The 27,478-nt window shown below is 33.4% G+C and overlaps 1 protein-coding gene across 1 annotated transcript in view; it reads right to left on the bottom strand.

The window, feature by feature from the left end:
• LOC129224812 (sentrin-specific protease 6-like) overlaps positions 1-27,478 on the bottom strand; it is a 104,596-nt gene that overhangs the window by 20,307 nt on the left and 56,811 nt on the right. Inside the window, exons 9-14 of the mRNA XM_054859361.1 lie at positions 16,848-17,229; positions 7,759-7,941; positions 5,687-5,844; positions 4,135-4,206; positions 338-381; positions 108-224 (exon numbers count right to left, since the gene is read on the bottom strand). Of these exons, the coding sequence (XP_054715336.1) occupies positions 108-224; positions 338-381; positions 4,135-4,206; positions 5,687-5,844; positions 7,759-7,941; positions 16,848-17,229 (956 nt within the window). The remainder of the gene's footprint in view (positions 1-107; positions 225-337; positions 382-4,134; positions 4,207-5,686; positions 5,845-7,758; positions 7,942-16,847; positions 17,230-27,478) is intronic.

The raw sequence follows: 27,478 nt of genomic DNA, 5'->3' as shown, positions 1-27,478 counted from the left end.
ACGTTTTTTCTCTCTACTGTTAAGTAGTGAATGTGTGACTTACGGTGAACGGTCTCTGAAGTACAGATTTTAGAACTAAAATAATAAAACAGATTCTTTTTACGTACTTTAAATAGAAATCAATAATAGCATCATTTAAAAATTCTCCTTCATTTAAGCAGGCCAAGTCTTCACTTGTTATAGGTATTCCACCCGTTTGAGGTGGTGGTGGATAAGTTAGTATTCTGAAAAAGTAAACAATTAATCAAATAATAACAGCTGTAAAAGAATACATACAATTTTTAAAAAGTCACGCTTAAACATAAAGTAAATTTTAAAAATGCGAGGAATATCTTACTTTGTTACAGGTTTTGGAGGAACAGCTTTAATTGTCATTTGCTGCTGTAAATTAAAAAAAAAAAGAAGAGGAATTGTAGAATGTTGTGATAAATATCAAAGATAAGTTGACATCATTAGAATGTCCCCTACAAATAAATACCAATTACTAGCTTAAAAAATCTAGTTAAGCATGTATTTTTAATTAAGATTTCTAAAACACGACAGCTCTGAAATGGTGTAATTGAGACCATTTAAATAGCAATAATTTTAGATTTACTTTGCAGGGTCCAGAGTGAAACTGCCTTTCTCCCTGAAACCTTTTCTAAATGCTGTATAAATTACTTCTTTCATCCTTCCAGCAATGCCCAAAAATGAAGTTTACTGCATTAATTATTTTTCTTCCCTTTCTCTACACAAAACCCATTTCTAGCAACATCATGTTATTTTCTTTTTCCATGGAAATTACCATTGCGATGAAGGTTTGTGCATATTTTAAGAATGAACAATAACTCATGCTCAACGTGAAATTACATCAAGGACTTGCTTTGGTTTCTCTTTGAGTCTCAAGAGGTGTCACTGAATGCTCACGACACCAGGTCTGGTTTTCAAAAACATGGCTCCATTTTAAAAATCAGTAATCCCCTCCCCCTCCTTTTTTTGCAGGATTTTCATAGTTATTTAACTTGACAAATATAATAATTAACTTAAACATACAGCAGAATGAATTAGTAAATAGAAACAAACAATTTAAATCAAAGCTTATTTTCCACACAAGTTTTTGCTTTAGATAAGAAGCTTTTATGAAATTACTTTCATAATTTCAACCTTTGAAGAAAAAAACAACAACAAAAGCCTTAGTTTTCCGAAGTTAGTGTGAGAATTTTGATACCAGTTTTTTTTTTTACCAGTTTGTAAGCACCTCTACAGAGATAATATAGATTGTCCTTTTCAAAATTTTGGTAGCAGAAGATGGTTGAATGGCTTTTAAAAAATCATATGAATCTAAATAAATTAATAAAGCAGGATTACAAAATAATAGAAAAAGGAGTCACTAAAACTGATTACTTTTGTTTAGATACAAAAGTGATGTTAGAGAAGAAAGATTAGAAGAATGCAATAAAAAATATCAATTTACACTATGCAATCAAAAGTATTAGGACTTTCAAAAATTCATTTTTAAGGGTTTCTATAGAAATAAGAGATCAATTAATATGTAACTTTTATCACATTAAAGGTTATGCTCTAGCTGCAATTTTTCCAGTAAAAATTAAATTGCCCCTCCATTTGGGGGACCAGCAACAAATTGATGAAAAAACGGTTTTTTATTATCCTCCATCCTAAATAGCTGGGAATAAGCTATAAATTTCAGAAATAGGTTTACTTACCATGTACAATTAACTTTTGTATTTTTGTGAAAGTATCACTTAAATTAATGAAGATATAAGCATTTCTTTGAAAAAGACAAATTTTGTTTGAGGGGGGGGGGTCCCTCACCCCTTACTAAACTTTCATAAAAATTTAACAGCATACAAGAGAAACATAATAAAAAAATTTTTTTTTTAAATCTCATGAAATATAAACGTTTAAAGTAATTATTTTTTCCCTGTGCATGTGAGAAAGATAGCAACTAATAACTTTTATAATTTAAAACCCATGCAGATGTGGCAAGTCATAAAAAAATTCCAGCTCAATATCTTAAAAATTTAAAAAGATATCGGAGATCTACAGTCAACCCTCGTTTATCGCGGTTAATTCGTTCCAGACTTTACCGCGATAACTGAATTTCCGCGAAGTAGGATTCTGTATATATTTTTCTACTTAGAGCGCATAAAACTTACTTACAGCAACTTAAATAAGTTTTTATCATAGTTAGAGCCCCCTAGACATAAAACAGCATCCATAGCCACCATTATATTTGTATTACTTAATATATTACACAAAATATAAGAAAATGAGATACGTTAGACGTAAAAGATACCACATTGTTAATTATTGAGAAATAAACTACACACACACACGCAGTTCTTACACACTACTACTAATCTATGAAAAAATCTCAACTTGTTCGATGATGAATCAATTGCCCGTTAGTGACCGTAGGAGCCCCCATTCTTTCGTCTACATTTACGTATAACGTTGAACACCATTTACAGATGTATTTATCCCCTAGTAATAATACAGTGATTTATACTTTCCAGTTAGTATTTAACGGTTAAAATAAGATAGCGATTCCCTACACTTTCTTCTGGGATTTTATATCTCCAGGTACAACTAGCCCCTCAGACCTTAGTTAAAAGCTTACCTTACTTAAAAGACACACACTTTGTTATTGTTTTGTAGAAAAAAGTTTACACGAGCACATAAAAAAGGCTAATTACTATATTTGAAAAAAAAACTAGAAAAAACCGCGATGCAGTGAAGCCGCGAAAGTCGAAGCACGAAGTAGCGAGGGATGACTGTAATGAGCTGTATCTGAATGATTCTCAAAAGTGAGATGAAGTGTAAGGGATTGTTCGAAAAAACATGTTTCTATCCTAAAGCACACAAATTTGTGAATGATTCCTTATGACTCGTGGTTAATCTGAGAATTATTGTGATTCTGCTAATTAGCTAGATGATATATTTAAAAAGTTTTAATACATTAAACTTGATTTTTTAAAAGTATGAAGGTTATAAATTGTTATCTCACCCGCATGCAAAGTGAAACTAAATTCCTTTCTATGTTTATATTTCATCAAATTTTCAATATTTTAATCCCGTATTTTGATATTGTATTTCTCTTGCATGATGTCAAGTTTTCTGAATGTTTGGTAAGAGGTAAAGAAAATCTCTGTATGTTATAAGCCCAAAACCTACAAATAATATTCATATTTTTGAAAGAATTGCTTATATTTTCGTGAATATAAGTGACACTTTTACAAAAATTTAAAAAGTAACTGTACATAGTAAAAAAAATTATTTTTAAAATTTTTAACTTATTCTCAACTAACTGATATCTTTAGCTGGGAATGCTATACTAACAAATGAGAAAAATCGCGAATCCCGTTTTTTAAATTCAATGGTTTGCTGTAGTACTCAAAAAGGATTACCTACTGGTGATAACCACTTCAATGAATAGTTTTACACTTAAAGTTATTGATGAAAATTAAAACAAGAAAAATAACTAAACATGTCAGATGGAAAAAAAATTGCTTTGGCTCTGATGAAAAGTGACAATTTTCACATTCGTTAGTTTAAGTACCAACAATATGATCAAAAACCTCCTTTTTTGTTTCCATTCTCAATTTGCTGCTGGTCCCCTAAATGAACGGATGATTGAATTGTTACTGGAAAATAGCAGCTGAGCATACTTTTTATGTGGCAAAAGTTACAGAACAATAAGTCCCATACTTCTCAAGAAACCTGTAAAAATGTAAACTTTTGAAAATGTCCCAATCCTTTTGTTCTATGATGTAGATTGCACTAAAGTTATGTTCAAAAGAAAGGTTACCAAACAACTTGCAGTCATCTCTTTAAATTTGAAACCTGTCTTTAAAGCAATTAGTTTTGAAAGAGAAGATTTTCAAGATGTTTGGCAAGCTCTCAAACAAAATTTTGAGCCTTTTTCTCTAACCATGCATACCAGTTCATAGGAAGAATATTTTTACAATTAAATGTACTGGAATTTCAGAATAAAGCATTTGAATACAAATCCAATGTGTCAAGTACATAGTATTTAAATTAATGTGTGTTTAGATGTTTCTCATATCTTAATAGAAAACCGGACTACAGAACTTATACGTGCATGCAATAAAACAACAGCACATTTAAACTTACTTGTTGCAGAGCTGCCATTGACCTTGTTTGACATTCGGCAATTGGCTCTGGCTTCAACGGTACACTCTGAAGCTATTAAAATATTTTCATTAAAATAGCTCTAAATGCGAAGCATTAATATATAAATGTATGTGAAACAATTATCTAACAGAAGGGCAGTTAATCTTTTTACTATATTTTAATAAAAATATCTATTCAAATATTTTTGCTTTTATTGAACTAAATAGATGCACAGATGTGCCTCTTGGATACAAAAATATTTGCAAGTGAATATTTTTCTTCTAAGTAATGAAAACAGAGTTAAGTTTAAGAACAAATTTTTGAAGTGACAATTACCGGAGTTGTTACCCCTATATGCAACATAATGTAATTACATATTCTCCTATCTACCCACCAGGGTTGAAAATATTATTTTTAAAATTTATATTACGCCTGCCACTGTCTTTTCAGACATGACACGTCTTGCAGTCCAGTACAGAATTGAAATGGCTTCAGAGAACATGAGGACTCGAAAGTCATTACTGAAATAAATGTCAAAAAGAGAGTTAAGAGAATGCTTAACTTAAGAACCAAGAATAAGAGAGAACAGAAGAGAGATTTAAGAATAAGAGAAACTTAAGAGATGCTCCCGAATCATAGGAGAGGTGTTAGAAAGCACACAAAGTGGTGAATAGGCCAGATTGGTTTTATGTAAAGACAGCAGATAGTCATATCCATTAATCTTTCTAAAACAAGCGACTCCCTCAGCTGTGGGAAGGATGGAAAGACGAGCACTGCTGGTCATCAAGAAGGCAAGCATAGGATTTTCCCTCAGCCATGTACCTAAGAGCAGAAATTGAACCATGTCTAATTTTGCTTGCAAGAAGTTTCCTGGTATTTTGAAGAGAAACTTGATGGAAAGATGTTTGCAAAGCCGATGCCTTTTTGGCTAAATTGTCTGCCTGTACATTCACGTAGATTCTATAATGGCTAGGGATCCACTGGAAGATGACCTCTCTTCCAGAGCAAAAAAGAGAGCCAATGCGTTGTTTACACTAAAGCTCAAGTTCAGAGGGGTATAAATTAATGGTCAGAAATAATCTGAATCACAGGCTGATATTCATATTCTCCGAAGAAGATAACAACGAAGATAACAATATTTTGCATAGCTGGTTCACCAATAGCTCTGATTACCATAAATGTTGCACTCATTTCTCCATCAAAATTATCTGCCCAAGTGTCTAGAATCTCTTGAAGATTAAAATATTTGGAGAAAGCACCAGCGCCAGCCTTACCAGTCGAAAAAGTGGCATATCCATCAGTAAAATGAAGGCCGTGGGTCTGTCTTTTTGGTAGTCCATCTTTTCATTTTTCCATCACTTAAGATCTCTTTTTTTTTTTTTTTTTTGAAAATGTATATACTAATATACTAGGAAATCCTAACAAAACTTAACATTTTCAAAAGGTAGGTCTGAAGTAAAAAGAACTTTGTTGGACTTTTTGGCAATATAGAAATATTGATTAGAGCAATCAAGACACAAGGAAAAAAATCAAATGCTATTAAATATAATACCTGGGGCTGCTGAGGAGTAGACTTGACCAAAATTTCATTAGCAGTTTTTTGATCAATTTCCTTAACTTTTTGATCACCAGGAAATACCTCACGAAGAAAACGACGATGATCTTCTGTTATTTGGTCTATTAGAAGTGTTATTTTTTCTTGTCTATCATCTAGTAAAAAAATTATACATCTTTACTTTAAAATACTTTAAAAAAGGTAATGCTTTAAAACAGTTGAAAACTTTTTGATTAGAGAACAAACTAATAACAGTGCAGCATTATTGTAAACAATACACTGAATGATAAAAAAATTTCAAAAACTTCTAGCAGATGCAGAAAGTGTTTCATGTGTACAACGTTTAAAAATACTGACTTAATTCTAAAAATGATACGAATTTATATATAAAAACATTGTATCAGCTCTCATTCTTTTCAATAATCCATCACTTTCAAAAATCCCTATATTCATACCTCAAAACAGTATCCCACCTTCCTAGCTCCTTCCTCTCCCCAGAACTACTGGTCAAACACAACTTAAGCTTCACTTGTTGGTCAAACTTCAATTGTTGCACAATCTTATCAACACGAGTTCTTACCGAAGTTCAACATTATATCAAATTTCGTTTTATCTCTTGCATTGTTTTTTAGTTAGAAATCCCACAAATATTCTTCATCCTAACACCCATACTCTAACACAAAAATTAGCTTTTCTAAAAATTCTCAAACTACTTAAATCGCCCCTAAAACTGTAGAAATCTGTGATAAAACTTTTTTATGGGTCTAATATTTTTTATATCTTTTAAATATGGGAGGAAAATACAAAAAAAATAATTTTGCGAAAATAGCATTTTGAAACTTACAGAAATAATTCTAGGATTTTTTTCTTGGAAACCCTCTTCTCCTGGAAGGTTTTCAATGAGCTTACAGATCAACCCTTACCCTTGCCAGTGGAACAGTCCTGCATTCGCAGCTTTAAAATTTGGAAACTCTACTCAGACTTGAAATTCGGTATATTGCTAGCATAAAATGTTAGATGATTCACTTCATTTTTTTTCTTTAATATTACATAAAATCTGAAAATACAGTCAAACCCCATTAACACAAACTTGCTTAACACAAATTTTCACTTAGCACAAAATAAATGCCATTTCTCGTCAGATAAAGACAAATTAGTGTTAAATCAATCGCTTAACACAAAGAGGATTTAGACAAAATCCTGCATAAGTCGAAGAAAATTTTAAGGTCTTGAAGAAAAAAAAAATTCTCATACTTTTACATGAAATTACTTTTGAAAGCTAAAAGATAGCACTTGAAAGCAAGCGGCATGGATGGCAGCGAGAAAATTCTTCTCCTTGTGTGTAGGAAAATCGGGAAAAAACACATTTTTCAAGAAAGTACGAACTTTAGCTGTAGACTATGCTTACAGTAAAAAAAGCTTGGATGAACAGTGAAACCTTCGACAAGTGACTGACAAACCTAGATGTAAAATTTCATTGTGGAAAAAAAAAAGTTAATTCTGGACACCTGTTCTGCCCATGCAGAGGTTTTAGGTCTATAAGCGATAAAGTGTTTTTTACTCGTCAACACTGCTGCGAAAATCCAGTCTTGAGATCAAGGAAAAATCAGATGTGTGAAAATGCACTATCATAGAGAAATGGTCCGAATAGCCATTGCCTATGTTTTGAATTACTTGGGTTTCTTGCTTAAATTATAAACATAAATGCTTGAGTGTACATTTTTGTACAAAGGTATTTACTTTGGTTCATAAATTTTCTGAGACATAAAAACAAAAAAAATTGTCTGCTTACACAAAATCCAGTAAACGTGGAAATTGGTTAATGCGAAATTCGGTTAACACGAAATATTTTGGTGTTCCAATCGAATTCATGTTAACGAGGTTTGACTGTATTGCTGTTGAAATTTTACTATAGAAGAAAACAAATACACACACACGCAATTGCCATAAATTTTAACAGATCATTTCTTTCCCCAAGAAAACAAAACGTTATCTAAAGCAATGGCAAAACAGCTAAAATATCCATTTAAACAAATTTCACATGATGAAAATGTAATTAAAATAATTACCACTGGATGTAGGATCAAAGTAAGGTGTTTCTCCTTCAACCATTCCTAAGGTTCTTCTAAGAGCTTCACCAAATGCTGCTGTGGTATATACAAAAACAATAGGCAGGCACCTTCCAAAGTGAACCAGTATGCGAGTAATATCAGAACTTTTCAGCACAATATTTCTAAGGCCAACACATGCTACTGAGAGGGGGGAAAAGCATTCAATGTTAATTTTGTAAAAAAACAAAAAGCTATTTAAGATAAATTTCAATAATATCTTGCATAATTGATAATTGAAAATGCACATCTAGAATCTTATAGTAATAGTCGAAGGGAAATACACGAGTGTTGGGGCAAAAGTTACGGCAACTATTTTTTTCTTTGAAGATATCAGTCCGGTTGAAAAACCTTATACGGATGAAAGGACAAGGGAAAGGAAAGGATTAACTACATGTGTGCGCAATGAATAGCACTGAAATATCGTAACTCTCTAATTTATTATGGTAGTATACAGGGCAATATGGCCTTCATGGTGCAAAAGAATGACAACACAGTACACATAAAGTTGATATGACAAACCCGGGCCTAAAGACCATCAATATCTGCTACTACCTGCTACTATCACTACATGTTGCCAACCATATGGGAGGTGCTGAATACCAGATGGGCTCCAAAGCAGAATACCTGGTGAGGTTCTGAAACGTAAAATTGTATGACCAAAATTGTACTGCAAGTTCTTCAAGCATTGTACACGTAGAGAAGTGACCTTTTCCACAAATCTTGATCACAAATTCAAAACACACATATCATACAAAAGTATGAAAGAAAAATCTTATTTATATGTTCAGTATTCAGTCTTACTGCAGAAAAGATTGAGAAATCAAAATTTCAGGCACACATTCTTGACAGAAAATGCAAAATCCCGATCTGTCTTCATTCTTGTGCAGCCTCTTTTCCTACAAACATTGAAGAGTTTTAAGTGCTTTGACATCAGTTCCAAGTACCTCATTGCATCAGAAGCGGTATTTTTATTCAAAATGGTCAATGGTATGACCAAAAGATGGCTACACAAAGATGTTGAACGGAAAATTTTGGCTTATAGTCGATGATTTATGGATTGCTCTTCCAGGCAGGAATGAAAAAGTTATCAGAGAGCAAAAAAGGAAAAAATTTAAAAATTCATCGTACAGAAATGAAGAAAGGACAATATCCAAAAATGTACCAAAAAGCTTCCAGAAGAGGGATACCCAAAAAATTTTAAACATACAACGAAAAGCGTCCCATGCTAATTATCTTCAAATATTTGGGAAGAACTAAACACTGCACATATTGTTTGTTTTCAAAGTGTTATTGTGTATTCTGGTATTCTACTTATATCAGTTATAAAAAATATCAGAGCTTCAAATCTTACACAAAAAAAAAAAAAAAAAAACAAATGGACTAATTTAATAGGTGCACTATTCAAATAATTAAATATATATTTAAAGAAAATAATTCACATTCAACCTGTAACAAAACTCATCACAATAAAAATACTTAAATTCTGTGGTTTTTTTTTCCCCTGTTTTTAAAACTTGACTGTTTCTGTGCATTTCTGTGAAAATTAGATACTTCAAAAAGTCACAAGCTTTCAACCAAAAGATGGATTAAAGATTTCACTTAAGTTGCAAAATTAGTTGATCAAGAAAACTATAAAATCCCAAAACCTTTAGCAGGTTGTGAAACCTAAACCGATTGAGATTCTCCCAAAATATTTTATAAATGCATAGAAAGAGCAAAGATGCAAACTGCAAAGTTCTATAAAAATTCAAACCTGGGTGTCGAACCACATTTTTTTTTTTTTTGGTTAACTTTATATGACAGTAACAAGCAATTAAAACAATGTTAATGAATAAATAAATTTCTAAAATAATAAATAAAATAAGTCAAGTTATAGTAGCATATAATAAAACATAGCAAAACTTTCTAAATAATTAAAATATTTTCAGGATGTAAAGTGATTGAAGTCTCAAATACGGCACGCAATTTTCGGCAAGGCACGAGTTTTAATGTTGGCATGTTTCCAAAACATACGTTAATGGGGGAAATTGCAGTGGATTAAGATCAACTGGGAAAAATTCAGTAAAGGGGAACGAAAAATGCAAGAAAAATCAGGATCTCTTCAGGTTTATAAGAAATATAGGATCGCTCTGAGGCCAGAAAAGGTCAAAAAAGTAGAAACATTTTACAAAACAAACATAAAAAGCTGGAATTCAGACAAAAGCTGGAAAAAACTCATCCCTGTAGGGTACTTACGGTCATAGAGCAGATAAAGCCAAAGAGGATTTACTGCAGAAATCAGTGATTTTCAGCAAATATTTTAATTTTGCACAAATCCTGCAAAGTTCGAAGTTCAAAGTAAATCTAAATTTTTTGCAAATGATGCAGCAAATTCAACGTTTTGCATGAGCTTTCCACCGAATAAGCGTAACTCACAACAATTTTAGATATTCTTGTAATTTGAAGAAATCTACAGAAATTGTGCAAAACTTTTGCAAAATTATATTTTAAGTTGGGCGATATTTGCAGAGAATCTGCAGGTTTTCTGTAGAATTTCTGCACGATATTTGTCAGAGATTTCTCTTACATTTGAAGAGAATTATTCTGCAGCTCAGGCATCTAGTCTGCGATGTACGTGGCAAATTTCTTGCTATGCTACTACCAGCTATCACTGAGCCATCTGTTGTTCTGCATACAAACTATGCCTGCAGAACTTCCACACAACACATATACGTTTGTGATCCGTTTACATATCTCTAAGAAAAAAATATTTGTCATGATTTATGCCCCAACCCTTGTATCAGTGTAATATATTATGCCAAATAATGTTATGATATATTAAATATCGGTATACGCCCAAAATGTCGCGGGTCAAAATGTCGCGGCCAAAATGTCGCCGGCCCAAAATGTCACCGGCCCAAAATGTCGCCGGCCCAAAATGTCGCCAGTCCAAAATGTCGCCGGTCCACAATGTCGCCGGCCCGAAATGTCGCCAGTCCAAAATGTCGCCAGTCCAAAATGTCGCCGGTCCACAATGTCGGCGGTCCAAAATGTCGGCGGTCCAAAATGTCGCCGTCCCAAAATGTCGCCGGTCCAAAATGTCGCCGGTCCAAAATGTCGCCGGCCCAAAATGTCGCCAGTCCAAAATGTCGCCGGCCTAAAATTTGCTAGTTCAATTTGTACGAAAAATTTAAATGTACGTCGATGCTTTCCAGCATAAAAGTTGCGAAAGAATATTAATTGCCTTTCAAAGTAAGTTCCTTCAAAAATTCCAAACGTTTTCTCCTGTCTTAATTCGTAAACATAAGATTAATTCCAGAAAATTAATAGTTTTCAGAAAAACATACGTTTTTCTGTATACTATTACAAACGTAAACATGTGAAAGGCTGCTGCAACGGAATTCTTTTTCTCGTTTAATCTGATTAATAATAATACTCAAGATGTAACATAAAGGATCAAGATGTAATGCCAGGATTCAGACAAAAAATTGGTATGGAAGTAAAACTAAACTGTTCTAAACGCGAATGAAAGAATTGTGAGGCGCAATTTGAATATGGCAAGAGAATAGGCGGTTTGTATTTTTTGGCGTAATGAAGTAAAAACAAATAACTCCTTCACTCTAGCATATTATTACGGTAGTGACAGGTCAGTCATTTAGGGGATCAGGCGGAATGGCCCTCAACTTTGAATTTTTTTTTATATACAAGTGGGAGTGGTTTTTATAGCAATCCTATGAAATTTGCATTGGTTATACATACGCCCATTATCCTCCCTCTCCCCTTTCACTGGAAAAATTCGAAATCACGGGTCAGGGTGGAAATAAAGTAGAAAAGTATCTTAATGAAATTTAACTTTCTCATAGATTTATCAACATTACCCTAAGAACTGTAAAAAAAAAACTACGTTTTCAGTGAGATATACGTTGGTTAAAGTAAGATCAAAACTGCCGTGGGAACTCTCATCTCTTATGAGTAAAATTCTGAAATTACATCGAAATGTTCACCGTCAAATCTTTTGAAATCAATGAAACCTGTAACTGCTAAAACAGATATCTTTCACTCAGATTTTTGAAAAACGACTCTACACGATGACAAATATTTTCAATTCTCAACATTCATGAAATTTATATATTCGATAGAACATCAAGGGACAATTTCAGAACTGCTATTTTATTGAAGGTTTTCAAGAGGATACTTTCATGCATGCGAAGTAGCGCTTGCCAGCTAATCACATTTTCCAATTTTAAATAGAAAAGAAAAAATTTCATAATGTAGGGTGAAATAACTGATATCAATGAGATTATTCAGATCAATTTTGACCTAGACTTATTTTTAAAATGAGTTTCAAAAAGTAATAGTTCCAGCTCAATATAGCTTGGTAATTCAGAAAGAAAAGAATATTGATAATAATAATAATAAACAAATAAGTTTTTCTCTCTCAGAAAAAATTGCTGTTTTAATTAGTGAATTTTTACTACGCAAATTATATAAGAATGCAAACTCAGTTTTTATTTAACACTCACGCTAGTTAAAGTGCTACAAAAATGAGAGGAATACACGGCTAATTTAGATTTTATTGATATCATGCTCAACCTCTCATATATAAATTCGGTATATTTTTCATTGTTTATTTAATTACACTGACTCACGTAAATGATTACGAAACTCAACTTAGAATGAAAATAAGACTTGTTTTCGTTTAATTTCACTTGTATACTACATTTTTGTATGAATCCTCGCATTACTTCTTGAGATATAGCAGTCACATAAAACGATAAAAATTATTCTGTGATCCATCCTTTTGGGATGACTGAAGCCAAAAATAAATGAGCAACTCGCCCTTCAAGATATACCTGTAGACCAAATTTTGTCTTAACCTTTGTACAGTAGACCCTCGTTTTACGCGGGGGTTATGTTCCACGGAAATGCTGCGTAAATCGAAACCGCGTAAATTGAGACCCAATATTAGTGTCAAAATAGGAATTAGGTTCCGTAGATTAAAAAAAAAACTTCATTCTAGTGATGACTAATTGTATAATAAGTTTAATGTGTATTTATATCAATTTTTATGCACAATATGCATAAAGAAAACAAACTAATTTCGTGTTCTGTTTATGAAGAAGAGCTGACTATGATAGTTTTTTGGTAGTCATTAAGAATTTTTCCTCCAATTCTTTGCTTAGCATTAACTCATCCATGATCACTTGCGTCATTTCCATGATAGAATCTTCTTTCACTAACAAATCAGAAAGATCATTCCTATTGTCTACGGATGGTTCGAAAATTTTCAATGTGAGCGTTTTTGGTTGTGTGTCACCGGAGTCGGTATCCGCATTGGTTTTGACCTCCTTTGTCACTCCTAAAAGCTCTTCTTCCAGTGAGTTCTGAACTGTGTGAGTTTAATCACTTTACTTCCGATGGAAAAAGCTCTGGAACCAATTGCATAAAATGTCTCCAAGGACCCAAGTTCGATTATTAGCACGCCAAAATGCAGTTAGTTACGTGTAATCTGCAATCTTTAGGAGCTTGGGTTTTGAAAGAGAGGAAAATGTTACCTGTTTGCATTGCCGCATCTGCGTAAAACCGAAACTCATCTGCGTAAATAAAATAAAGGTGTCAAATCTTCAACCGCGTATAATCGAAACCGAGTAAAATAAACCCGCTGAAAACGAGGGTCTACTGTATTACTTTTTGAGATATATCAATCACAGATAATAAAAAAGAAAGGAAAAAACATTCGATTGCTCCACCCTCTGGTGTTATTGAGCCCAAAATCTGTCCCCCTGCTGCTTCCTAACATTTTATTTGATTCTGTTCATCATTTTTTGAGCAATGACAGTCACGCATATCGATGAAAACGTTAAGTTACTCCACTATTTTGAACGAATTGACGCAAAAAACCACGCAGCCCTAAATCATATATGAGTACTTGCGGGTATCGTTCGAATTCTTACTACAGGTTTTGACGTAGAATGTCCCCAAAAAATCGGTCACTATTCTTGATATTTTATCGGACAAACGCACACTATTCTTAAAGAAAAGTTTAAAATAATTTAGCGAACGTCAGAACTGAACGTCGTCAGAACGTTTTACAGTTGGTAGATAGCGAGTCACAAGAAATAAGATAACGTAACGCTTGTATTCTATTTGTTTGCTGAAAAACAGCCAAGGGTTGCGAATCAAAACGGAATAACCTTTTTAGAATTTATCATGAAACTCAGTTAGTCCAGTTCCATTTTTAACGGAGACATTCATTAAAGGCAGTAACCATTTATTTTGCAAATTTGGTGTTAAACATCATTTTTGTACATTTAAATTTTTCTTACCAACTGAATAAACGAATTTTGGATCTACAACATTTTGGACAGGCGACATTTTGGCCCGGCGACATTTTGGACCGACGACATTTTGGACCGGTGACATTTTGGCCCGGCGACATTTTGGCCCGGCGACATTTCGACCGGCGACATTTTGGACCGGCGACATTTTGGACCGATGATATTTTGAACCGACGATATTTCGGCCCGGCGACATTTTGGACAGGTGACATTTTGGCCCGGCGACATTTTGGCCCCAAACCTTAAATATCATTCCATTTGCTTACCAAATAATGAAAACAAATCCTGCATCCACAATGAGAAATTTACTGCAGAAAAACTTTTGCTTCACTTCTTATAAAGTTCATCACATACAGTAGTCTCCACTTAATGTAATTGCAGTTTAAGTTATCAATGGCTTCTTTTTGTCCAAATCGCTCAGTTCAGATTTTCTCTACTCATTTCCAAGCTAAAATTATCCCTTTAAGTGATCCCTGCCTTGTTTAATGGTATCAATTTTTGAATCAAGGATCAGGTTACTGTTGGAATGATCAGAAACTGCTTTGACTGAGCAAGATTTCGAAAAAAAAAATAACCAGGAAACTAAAAAATTAGAGAAAATCCTTTAGATATGACATCTCAAGAATTTAAGTCATGGGTAGAAATTAATTAAAATAATCCTGCAGCTTACGTATTAACATAATACAAAGTTTGCATGCCAGATTGTCGTAGAACGAGCTGATGTGTGCATCACATGACTTCCTTTACTCCAATTTAAAGATAATAGTGCCTCGGAGTGAGCAAAAAAACACTTTTAAATACTTTTATTCCAAGTCTGTTGCTAACCGAAGCAGAGAAAATGTTTTATACAGATAAATTTTCCCAATATTGGCAGTTTTAATGTGATTTAATGGTTAACTCTCTAAATATGGCCAAATTGAAACTAAATTTTAAAAAACTGCCAAATTCGTCGCCAAGCTGGCAACAAAACTTGGCGACCAAAAGCTTGGCGATATATTGCGAAGTGTTGGTCAAATTATAGCACCGCTTGAGTTTACATTGAAATTAAAAATGATTTTCAAAAAGGTGTAAAAGACCACCTTTGGAACATCCGAATGCAACCAAAAGAGAAGGTGCACAACTAGACCCCACTTGGAGTCTATGTACCAAATTTTAACTTTCTAGGACATACCGTTCTTGAGTTATGTGAGATATATACACACATACACACATACGCACATACATACGTACATACAGACGTCACGAGAAAACTCGTTGTAATTAACTCGGGGATCATCAAAATGGATTCTTCAGGTGTCTATACGTTCTTAGGCATGTATCCACATGTGGTCGGATTGAAAAAAAGAATCAATATTCATTCGGGAGCGAGCAAAATGGAAATTAAGGCCGATTTTTGAGTGAAATTTTTTTCGTGAATACAATACTTCCTTTTTGTAAAAGGAAGTAAAAAAAGACTGATGTGTCAGATAAAGAATAATTTGAGGCTGAGCCAATTTGTATAAATGCTGAAATGAGGAATGCATTAAAAGTAGGTGTTTACATAGGGTGAAACACTGTTCCAATGACTTCAAGAAATATGTCTTTGAGTAATTTATGAACAGGCTTCTAAAAGCTCAGAGGCAATCACCATTTTTTTTGCAAATTAAGTATAATTTTAAAGTTTTAATATGAATATAAGACATAAGATGAGTTTTTTTTTTTAATTTTATTTTGAAACTCAGTATAAATGGCTTAAATTGGCAATTTACCTAATTTTGAGAGTCTTAATTGTTATCAATGGGTTATGTTATAAAAACGTGGGGTTCCAAAATGATAACATTAAGCGAAGACAACTGAATATATCTACATAATATACAAACAAAATTCAGATATTTTTCTTTAAAATCTATACATATACTGACAACTTGGCAAGAATTTGAGAGCATAGTAATCTCTCACAAACACATCCTCTAGTGCTTACATATCTTTCCTCTCATTCTTATTTCAGTTCTAATGTTTTCTAGTTGCTTTTTCCAGTTGCAATTTTTTTACAATTGATTGCAAAAATAGTGGGTTTACCCCTATTTTGGCTAAAATAGTTGCCATAGTAGTCTTTGCTTCAAAATAGTTGCTTTAGTCGCCAGTGGCTGCCCTGCTTACAAACATAAAGGCATAAAAGCAAAAAGGCAAAACAATGCACAGTTTAAGTAGTAAAAATAGAGCACAAGCTAAATAGTCAACGAGAAATGTAAACTAATTGAAAGGACCAATAGAAACATAAACCTTGTTAAGAACAAACGATTTTTTTAAACGGAATCAACCTAAGTCGTGGATTGTCTTGATCAACAGTGACAATTCTTTGACTATTAAGTTCAGCTTTTAAGACGCTCCTGTGAAAAACAAATATTAATAGAGGGATAAACAAAAGTGTCAAAAGCATATGTCAAAAACTAGGCAGGTGAGATGAAAATATATAAGGAGATACAAAAACAACAAACTATTGCAGATAAACTGTAGTCTCAAAACCTAACTCAGACAAGAAAAGAGCACTGGAAAATTAAGTAATCATACTGTACTTTTTCGCAAGAAATTTGCATGTGAGAATCAATGGAATTTTAAATAAATAAAACATCATCAGTACGTAATTGATTATGGTTTATAAGAACAATGCACAACAGCCATAAAAATACAAAAATAAAATAAATAAATAGACCACTTATACAGAAAGTAAAAAACATTTCATATACTTACTTTCCCTCACAGGAGGAGCATGAAATAGAATACTATTTGGATCCAAAAATACATGTATATGATTAGTCCGAGATGGATGAACTTTATAAGAACCAATTCTAATACTGCGGCATTTCATTACTTGTTGAGGTCCGTTAGAATTTTCATTTTCTTGGATCATTTCTTCTTCCTCATCTTCGGGTGGAACTTCTTCTTCCTCCTCCTCTTCTTCTCCCTCTTCATGTCCAGATAATGCCTCCTCTTCCTCTTCTTCACAATCTTCTTCCATTGCCATCATTTCTTCTTCGTCCGGTTCTTCATCAAATTCTTCTTCTTCCTCAGGATGCATCTTGGGATGTATATCGGTCACTCCAGGAAATTCATCATCAGATTCTTCATTTTCCTACAGAAACATTTGTGTACAAATATATACAGGCACAAATACCATGTGTAAAAGATGTGAGATATGATCAAGATGGAAACATTTTTATTTTCTTGTTTCCCACTATATGTGCTAAATGCATTTCAAATATTCTATGCCCTCAATGCTGTGAAAACTAGAAAAAAATTCTCCATTTATCTTATATTTTCACTAATGTAATAGAGATTGTTGCTTCATGTGACTTTAAAGTGATATAGTGAAACCTGTGTAAGTTGACCACTTGAGGTGCAGTACTTTAGTGGTCGACTTCGACAGGTGGATAACTTACAAAGCTGGTCAACTTTACAGGTTTTACTGTAGTATTTTACTAAAAAAACCCTTCAATAATAGTAAATAATAATAATAATAATGCAACTTAGGTTAAACAAAGTTTCAGTTAAAAGAGTTTTGGATAAATAAGGTTCTAACTGTATTTATATTTTTTATGTGCTGATTTTTTTTTTTTATATTTTTCATAGAATACATTTTAGAAAAGCAGCAAAAAAAAAAAAAAAAAAAAAAAAAAGCAACATTCAGTATTTTATTAAGATGTTTGTACTGACAAAGTATCAAACCATGAGCTGAAAAAATAATTTTGTAAATTATTCAAATATATAGCTCATTGGTAAATTATTAACTCATTCGGATGTCATGACATTTGAGTTATGTCTTGATATCTTATTTTTTGTGCTCTTTTTAATGAAGAGGTTCCTATTAGGAAACTGTAAACCTTAAGGCTTCCCAAAATGTAATAAGTTGAGTACCCCAGAGTAAGTGTACATTGAAGCATACATTAATAAAAAATCAGTAATGTATTTTACACTAACTCAACCATAGAGACATTATAAGTAACCCCATAACCACAAATCAGCTTTTGAGTTGGGTAAAAATTGGGCTCTCCTCAAGAGTGCCAGAGCTAATGTCACTAAAAAAAAAAAAAAACAACAATCAGAGAAGGAGGAAGCAGAAAAACAGACCTTAACATTGGGTTTGTAATGATCGTCCAAAGCAAATAGGTAGACTCCAGGGCAGATTCAGTTTATGGTTTTAGAGGGGGTCATATTGAAAAGGGGAGGTTAAAGTAATTTTTGAGCTCAAATAGGGCATGGGTGAACTTTTCGGAATATGTCCCAAAAGTTCAGCCTTAGGCAATATTTGGTTGCTTATGGTTAGTCATGACCCCCTCCCTCCCCCCCACACACACCTCTGGATCTGCACCTAGGTTATTACAAGTTCATGTAAGCATATGAGCAAATTGTGACAACATGAAAAAAAATTGATTAAATGAAATTCATCCCACAAATGGCATATGGAAATTTAAACAAAGGATCAAATTTCAAAATCAATAAAACAAAAGTATCATGCCAAAAAGTAATACATTTTGCAGCTGCATCAGGGTTTGCCCACATACAAGGTGTCCACCCTAAAAGTGGACCAACAGTTAATTCCTAAACTGTTAGAGATAAGCATATAGTTCTATTTTGAAAAGAATTGCGCAAGGAATCAAAATTCATAAAATTTGTCAAAAAAACAAATTTTGAAAAAGTTACAAAATTTTACTTTTTATACAGTCCCCCAGTCTTAGCAATGATATTTAGTAAAACATTCCGGACACTTTAACATTTACAACTAAAAAAAATCACTCCTCTGGGACCACCAGACCAAAATTGACCCAGTAATGATGTTTTGAAAAATTACAATTTTTGAAGATATGATGTCAGCGAGAGAGCTCTTAAGGGCATGTATGCGAATTGACAAAGTGTGTTAATCGGATTAAATTAATTTTGATTCTTGTCATTAGGAATTATTTTTTTATTAGTAAGCATTAAAAATGATTGAAAAGACTTTTCAAGGATTTTTTATAAACTCAAAGATCTATTTATGATTAAAAGGATTTTTTAAAAATCTTTTGTCATTTTGTTTCAATAATATCTAATTTCCATGTAAGAATTTGAATTTAAAAAAGGTGTTGAATCTCAAATTTCTGCAAAAGGTTATCACTGTATTTAAAGTCAGAGGGCCGTCCGAAAAGCTGACGGCGCCCGGGGCGAAAGTTTCGTGGCTCCCCCGCCCCCCTATACACACAGAAAAATCAAGTTAGTTATAGCATCAATGCATAATATATACTTTTTATTTTTACATATTAATAAACAGAACAATCAGAGGACTATGCATAATACAAATTAAAACACAAGCAATGAATTTGTTTCGAATACTTGTAAAACATTAATGCCCCAAAAACTTCGAAAAATAGAAAGGTTGAAAATCCAAATATTTATCTGATGTTATCCCACTAGATAAAAGCAAACACTTAAAACTGAGTTGGTTATTCATATTGATCAAACTAAGGACATGAATGAATAATTTGTTGACTATAAATAGAAAAAGTATTTAGTGAAGTAAATTACATCAAAATTAAATTTTGATCTGGATTCATCCAATGATTCTTTTCAAGAGTTTTTTTTTTTTTTTGGTTTTACTCGTACCAACTTAATACCAGCTTTCATGTATGTTATAAACAAAGATGTTATTCTTTTGCATCGAATACTTATAAGTTTTAGGGAGAAGCTTACAAATACTCAACAACATCGAAAATCGCTCCGAATAGCGTTTTTTGGGAGCTCTAATTTCGAAAAATCACGGGCCCTAATATTACAAAATATGGCCTTAAAAATCGCATTTTAAGACTTGAGTTTAAGAAAATATTTGTGCAAGGGTCTCCATGCCGTCTTTCTTAAATATCACAAGCAATAGGTTTTTAAAACGACACTTACGAAATATTTAAGTTGAATAGCCCTTTAATTTAAAACATTGCTTCAATTTTTTGAACCATAATTTTGAACAATTTTCTTAGACCCTCCAGACCCTCCTATTCATAAAATCTTCAAAGTTTGTCTAAAGTAGCGTTTTTGAAACTTCAATTTCGAAAACTCGCAGGGGGAGAAGAAATTGATTTCAATCTATTTAAAAAAAATTATCGATCTGAAAGAGTCTCTGAGCTCCCTCCCTTAACCTAACGTCAATAAACATGGCCTATAATCACGTTTCTAAGGCTAAAATTGCGTTTTTAAAACTAAAAGTTTCAAAATTTTGACAGGACAGCTTTTGACCTTTTCTCCTATCCGATCAAAAAAAAAAAATTTTTGTTTTTTGAATTATGCTCCTTTTAAAACTTTTTTTTATGACTACGTCACTGCACTCAGGGGCAGAATTCAAGCAAATTTGGTGAGAACTAGACAAAGGAGAAAACCTTTTGTTTGATTTCAAACAGTTTAATTCTCAGAAATTGTATCTGCTTCAATGATACAAAGGAAATGAATGTTTTGGAGACTTAGAGAGAGGAATATTTTCGTGCCCTAGGAAAAAATAGAGAATCATTGCAATGATTCGCTATTTTGTGTGTCTGTAATTGTGTATCTATGATACACAAAATGAGGGGACGCCGCCAGGTGCTCTTATTTTTATAGAATCAGGGCATTGAGGGGCGGCGCAAAGCGTCCCTTGCGAAAATGTTGTTTTCATGTGAATGCCGTCGTGTTCCGTCAAAACGAGGGGCGCCTTGCGGCACCCCCTCATTTTGTGGCGCCCGGGGCGATTGCCCCGCTCACCCCCCTTTGAGACGGCCCTGTTTAAAGTTAATGTGTTCTGAAAAGGGAAAAAAAAGTATATTTAAAACAAAGGGAAAACCGTAAAAGATTTTAAATTTTTTTATTTAGAACTTCTGTTTTTCCATTTCAGCTGGCAGATGATAATTTTGTGATACTAATTTTTCCCTTTTAACAGATTTCATTTATTAGGTTGTAACGACTTTCTGAACCAGAAAAAAAATTAATTTGTGCAGACGATATTAGCGATAGCTTAAATTTTTCATGACACAAATATTAATTCATTTTCTAAAACAATGCTAAACTTTAGATGCTCTTAAATTAATAATTTTGTTACATATTTCCATTATTCTTTTATAAAAACTGATAGTTAATATCTTGTTGTAGTTCATAAACTAATTAGCTGATGCTTTTAAACATCTGTTGCACTTATGTTTGGTATTGTAGAGAAACCTAAGCTCTATGCTCTTTCCCGCCTATTATTCCAATAGAGGGCGCTGCAAGCGCTTATTGAATTAAGTAAGTTGATTATGGAAAAATTGAGTGGCAACTCAGAGTGGAAGAGATGGAATAGAATTCGAAACACGAAGCGCAAGCTCCGTGGAAGCGAGTAATTCGCTGTTTAGAACAAATGATTTGGTTTAATCACCAATATGTAAATAATGTACATAGTCTTCAATAAAGATGCTAAGTTCACTTCGAGTCGTGATAATTTGAACCTATCACTGAACCACCGGATCTACATAGAATTGCACATTTTTTCCCACATGGTGCATCGGCCGGGAAGATGAACTATTGAAATTTTAGTAAGTGAAAATCATTTGGATAGCATTTTTATGCGAAGACTGCAAAAGGTAGGAACTTTTGAATCATTTACATTGTTGAAAATCATTGAAAATGGAACCAAAATCATTTATACAAAAAAGAACTGTTCTTCGCTCTTCTACTACGGTAATCGTAAAAAATGTTGATAAATACATAGAAGAAGAGCAAAATGAAGAACTAGAAAATTGTTTAGAACTGTTAAATAGCAAGGAGATAGAACTTGATAACTTAGATGAAAAAATACAAATTTTGATAGAAGACGAGAAGAAACTAGATTCTGATATAGAAACTTCCATGAATTATAAAGATAAAATAACTTTGACGAAATGTCGGATAAATCGTTATTTTAAGAAATTAGAGCAGCGAAATGAAAATAAGACGTCCATTAATAACGTATCAAATAATTCCTCTCTTATCGATGAAATTCGAAACCAAACACAAAGTAACGTACGGTTACCAAAAACTTCCATCCAAAAATTCAACAGTGATTACGGTGATTGGATAAATTTTTGGAATTCTTTCGAAGTAACTATTCACAAGAACACGACACTTTAAAAAGTCGAAAAATTCAACTACAGTGAAACCTGTGTAAGTTGACCACTTGCGGTTCAGCACTTTGGCGGTCAACTTAGACAGGTGGTCAACTTATAAAGGGCGGCATCATGTATTCATTTTTTGAATAGTTCACCCTTACTCTTTCTGTTAAACTCACTTTCAGTGTTTAACATTATTGAAAGTGAAAAAACAATAATTAAAAATACCTATTAGTATTTTTAGTAATAAACAAAAAATAATTTAGTTATTTTTTCCTTGTTTTTAACTATATTAGACACTGTAGGTTTAGAAATTCCGTATATGCCAGCTAATTTCCTCTGGATTTTTCCATTTTCAATTAATTTTAATATTTCATACTTTTTATTAATCTCAAGTTCAACTAACTTTCTTTTTGAAGCCTTTTTATGTATAGCATAAAGAGTAACAAGCTCGACTCTCCCAGTTCATAAAGGCAAAATTAAAGTGTCCTATCTCTTAATCCCTTGCACCAGAAACATGTAACTTTATTCATTAGCAGCCCAGATCTGTGTACCCGCAGTGCGAGGGGTCCGCGTCCTTAAAGGGGCTAATGACCCTAGAAATTGAAGATAAAATAGAAAAAAACTAGCACTAAGACTTATGCACTTTACAAATAGACACTGCTGGCCACTAGGGAGGGGCCCAACATATTTTGTTGCAGGGAGGCCCAAAATATCTAGATCCGGGCCAGCTCGTTTTGCACAATTCCTGTGTTGCCATAACATATTGCAACTGAAAGAAAAGATTTTGAACTTTCTAACTGACACCTATTTTCATTGAACAGAGAACAAAAAGCTATCTCAAATAGAACAACAAATGAAAAACAAGTTTAGAGAATAAAGAGCAGCATAAGCTTTATGCTGCTGTTTAGTTAGTAAAATGCTAGTCTGTCATCAAAGCATTAAAAACATTCTTGGAAAGCTATCAAATAATAATAATAATAATAATAATTAATAAATAATAAAATAATATAATTTGATGAAGAAAGTTTAAAAAAATAAACCAAGTGGTCAACTTACAAAGGGTTTTTTACAATACTTCAAACCAAATTCGGCGTACATTAGCGGTCAAGATAGACAGGTGGTCAAGATAGAGAGGTGGTCAAGTTACAGAGGTTTTCCTTCATTATATGAGATAGGACAAATTCCGTTCCTGACAAAAGTGGTCAACATAGACAGGTGGTCAACTTACAAGGGTGGTCAACTTTACAGGTTTTACTGTATTTGAAAAGTTATGTGAGCGGAAATGCTGCTAGTGCTATAGAAGGTTTTTCGATTTCGGAAACAAACTATGATTCTGCGATAGACATTCTCAAAAATAGATTTGGTCAAAATGACTTGATAATTAACACGCACATTTCCAATCTCTTGAGTTTGACCCCGGTACAAAGCTCAAATGAAGTTACGAAATTAAGAAAATTGTAAATCTCAACGTGGATGAAAAAAGGAATGTATTGCGGGGGGATGGCAGGTGTTATTTATGCCTTAGAAAAAAATCACAGAATATCTGCTTGCCACTTCAAGGCAACTAAGCGTTGCAAAATTTGCAAAGGAGCTCATTCCGAGGCGATTTGTTATAAATCCCATTCAAAGTTAAAATATAATGACACCGACAAAAAAGAAGCAAGTTCACTTTCGAGAAATAATGATAATCAATTTGAAAAAAATAAGGAAATCATTTCTGCCGTATCACATTCTAAATCCAATTCGATGCTTTTGCAAATTTGCTCGGTAAAAATCAAAACAAAACAAGGTATAAGCTATCCGCGTCTTCTTTTGGACAATGGAAGCATGAAGTCTTTCATTACACAAGAATTAGCTAATAAATTAGATCTTGAAGTAATTAGAAAAGAAAAATTATTGGTTTACACTTTTGGAATTACTGCGCCAATTCAAAAGACTTACAACGTCATTAGATTAGTACTTGAACATAGAAGTTCCCCTAATTCTAGAATAGAAGTTGAATTATTGGTAACCGATCACATATCAGGTTCGGACATTCCTCCACCAAAATCAAAAGAAATTAGACAAAATAAACTGCTACGAAATTTGATATTAGCGGATTCTCTTGACAGTCAACAACCTGTTGGCATTTTGATCGGAGCAGATTATTACTACAATATAGTAATGGGTCACATTAAACGTTTGAACAAAAATCTTGTCGCTGTAGAAACTATTTTTGGCTGGAGCCTACAAGGACGAGAAGGAGAAGATAACTTTACTTTATCATTTAATGTGATAGTAGAGGAAGGTTTAATCTCGAAACAAATAGAAAAATTTTGGGATTTGGAAAATTCCGGACTCATATGCGAAAATCAAAATTATAATTCAACCGAAAATGAAATCCTCAAACAGTTCGAATCTGATGTAGTATACGAAGATTGTCGGTATAAAGTTAAATTACCATGGAAAAGTGACACATCAAGATTGGATGATAATAGAGAAATCGCGGAACAAAGGTTCAACCGACTTAGAAATGGATTCAAAAAAAATCCGCAACTATTTTCTGAATACCAAAACATAATACAAGATTACTTGAAACAGAATATAATTGAACCCGTCACAGACGAAACGGATAAAGAAAATATCAAATTTTATTTGTCTCATAGGGAAGTAATACGTGAAGATAGAACCACAAGCAAATTACGAATTGTTTTTGATGCGTCATCACATGACTCAAACTCCGCGTCTTTAAATGACTGTCTCCACGTTGGCCCAAATTTGTATCCGGAGATATTCGAAATTCTGTTAAGATTTAGATATTATCCAGTAGCATTTACTGCAGATATAAAGCAAACGTTCTTACAGATTCTCTTAGATAAAGAAGATCGAGACATAACCAGATTTTTCTTCACTGACTCCCCCACCAATGACAATATCCCGCCTCTTGTTTATCGTTTTTCAACAATTCTTTTCGGACTGTATAGCTCATCATTTTTACTATCAGCAACTCTCAAACATCACTTTAAAAAGTATAAACAACTCTACCCTGAAACAGTTAGTATTTTAGAAAATAATGTTTATGTAGATGATGTAATTTTAAGTCGAGACACAGTCAGAGAAGCCTTGACTACTTCTTTGGAAACAATCCAGATATTCAAGGAAGCGAGCATGCAACTGCACAAATGGCATACTAATTCGAGAGAATTACATGAACTTTGGGAAAAAGAAGGCATAATTTCAAATGCAAATTTTCAAATTTCTGATGTTGAAAACATCGCCTTAAAAGTTCTGGGCATGGCGTGGGATAATTCGAGGGATTTACTGTATTTTGATATTCGAAGCCTATTGTCATTTTTATCGAAGCCAATTGAGAAAAAAAGGTTTATTCTACAAGTGTTAGGACGAATTTTTGACCCAATAGAAATTTTGGGACCCTTCACTGTAAGAATCAAACTCTTGATTCAGAAGATTTGGGCATCACATATAGATTGGGACGAGCCACTTCCTGAAAATTTGATCTCCCTATGGAGAAAATGGTGCGAAGAGTTGCATCAAATAAGTAAATTCAAAATCCCTTGACATTATTTTTTTGAAAGTTTGTGCTCAGACATTAGAAATATCGAATTACATTGCTTCTCAGACGCTAGCACTGTGGCATATGGTACAGTTGCGTACTTACGTTTCAAGACGAATGATAAAGAAATTCGAACGACGTTCATTGCTTCCAAAAATAGGGTTGCGCCATTGAAAATACTCACCTTACCCAGATTAGAACTAATGGGGGCATTACTATCTGCCAAATTGGGAAATAATATAGTTAGAATTTTGAATTTGGATATCCCTTGTTATTTTTGGACCAATTCAAGCATAACGTATTTTTGGATCAAGAAACAGCCCGATGCATTTAAACCCTTTGTTAAGAATTGTGTTCAGGATATTCAGAAGTTGACGTCACCAAATAATTGGGGACATTGCAGAAGTTGTGATAATCCAGCAGACTTGGTCAGCCGAGGAGCAAAGATCTCAAAGTTGATTAATGAACCCCTTTGGACACAAGGTCCACCTTGGTTGAGACTTTCGCCTGACCATTGGCCAAAATTGATCCATGAGAAAATAGTAGAAGAATCTCAGCTAGAATATAGAAAAAAATCCCTGGAGACACATGAACTTGAATGTATAGTCGAAAATAGAGAAGACCCAGTTGATTTATCCAAATATAGTGACTTAGAAAAGTTGTTGAGGGTTACAGCATGGACAAAACGCTTTATCGCGAAATTGAGAAAATCTAGTAACATACAAGGAGCTCTAATTACAGAAGAGCTACAAGAAGCAGAAAATTTATTGATACGATGTGAACAAAAGACACTTTGGAGAAGAATTTAAATCTTTAAGTGAGGGTAATTCGGTTGAAAAGAATTCCCCGTTGTACAATTTCGCCCCCTACATCGATGAAAAGCAAGTCATGAGATTAGGAGGAAGATTGGAGTTCTCAGAGTTTTCTTTGGATAATAAACATCCAGTCATCTTGCCTACAAACTCCGCGCTAACAAGACTGATAGTATTTAAAGAGCATGAAAAAATAATGCACGGAGGTACATCTGCTACTCTAGCCAAAATTAGATCTCGCTTCTGGATCCCGAAGGGGCGCCAGTTAATTAAAAAGATCATCAAAAAATGCTTGATTTGCCAGAAATATTTAGCCAAACCAGCAGATCAAATGACAGCGCCTTTACCGAAAGATAGAATCCAAGAGTCCCCACCATTTTCCATTTGCGGAATTGATTTTGCGGGACCTGTATATGTAAAGAACTACAAAGATATGCAAAAGTCGTATATTGTTTTGTTTACCTGCGCAGTAACTCGTGCCGTACATCTTGAACTTGTGTCAAACATGTCGACACAAGCCTTTTTACTTGCATTCAGAAGATTCTTAAGTAGAAGAGGGAATTGCAAAATCATTTATTCCGATAATGCTAAGATGTTTAAGAAAGCTGAAGAAGAAATGAGAAAGTTTTCTAAAATATTGGAAGATGATACATTTAAAAATTTCATAGCTAAAGAAAGAACACAATGGAAATACATCATCGAAAGAGCTGCATGGTGGGGAGGATTCTATGAACGCCTTGTTAGATCGGTTAAGGAATGTTTGCGAAAAGTAATAGGAAAAGCCCTTCTGACATTCGAGGAAATGACAACGCTTCTAACAGAAGTGGAAACAGTTTTGAACTCGCGCCCACTATCTTACACCTACAATGAGATAGATGAACCTGAAGCATTAACTCCCTT

This window comes from Uloborus diversus, chromosome 6 (assembly GCF_026930045.1).
Source record: "Uloborus diversus isolate 005 chromosome 6, Udiv.v.3.1, whole genome shotgun sequence".
NCBI lineage: Eukaryota > Metazoa > Arthropoda > Arachnida > Araneae > Uloboridae > Uloborus > Uloborus diversus.
The sequence above is the reverse complement of the archived record's forward strand: the minus strand, read 5'-3'. Positions and strand labels throughout refer to the sequence as shown.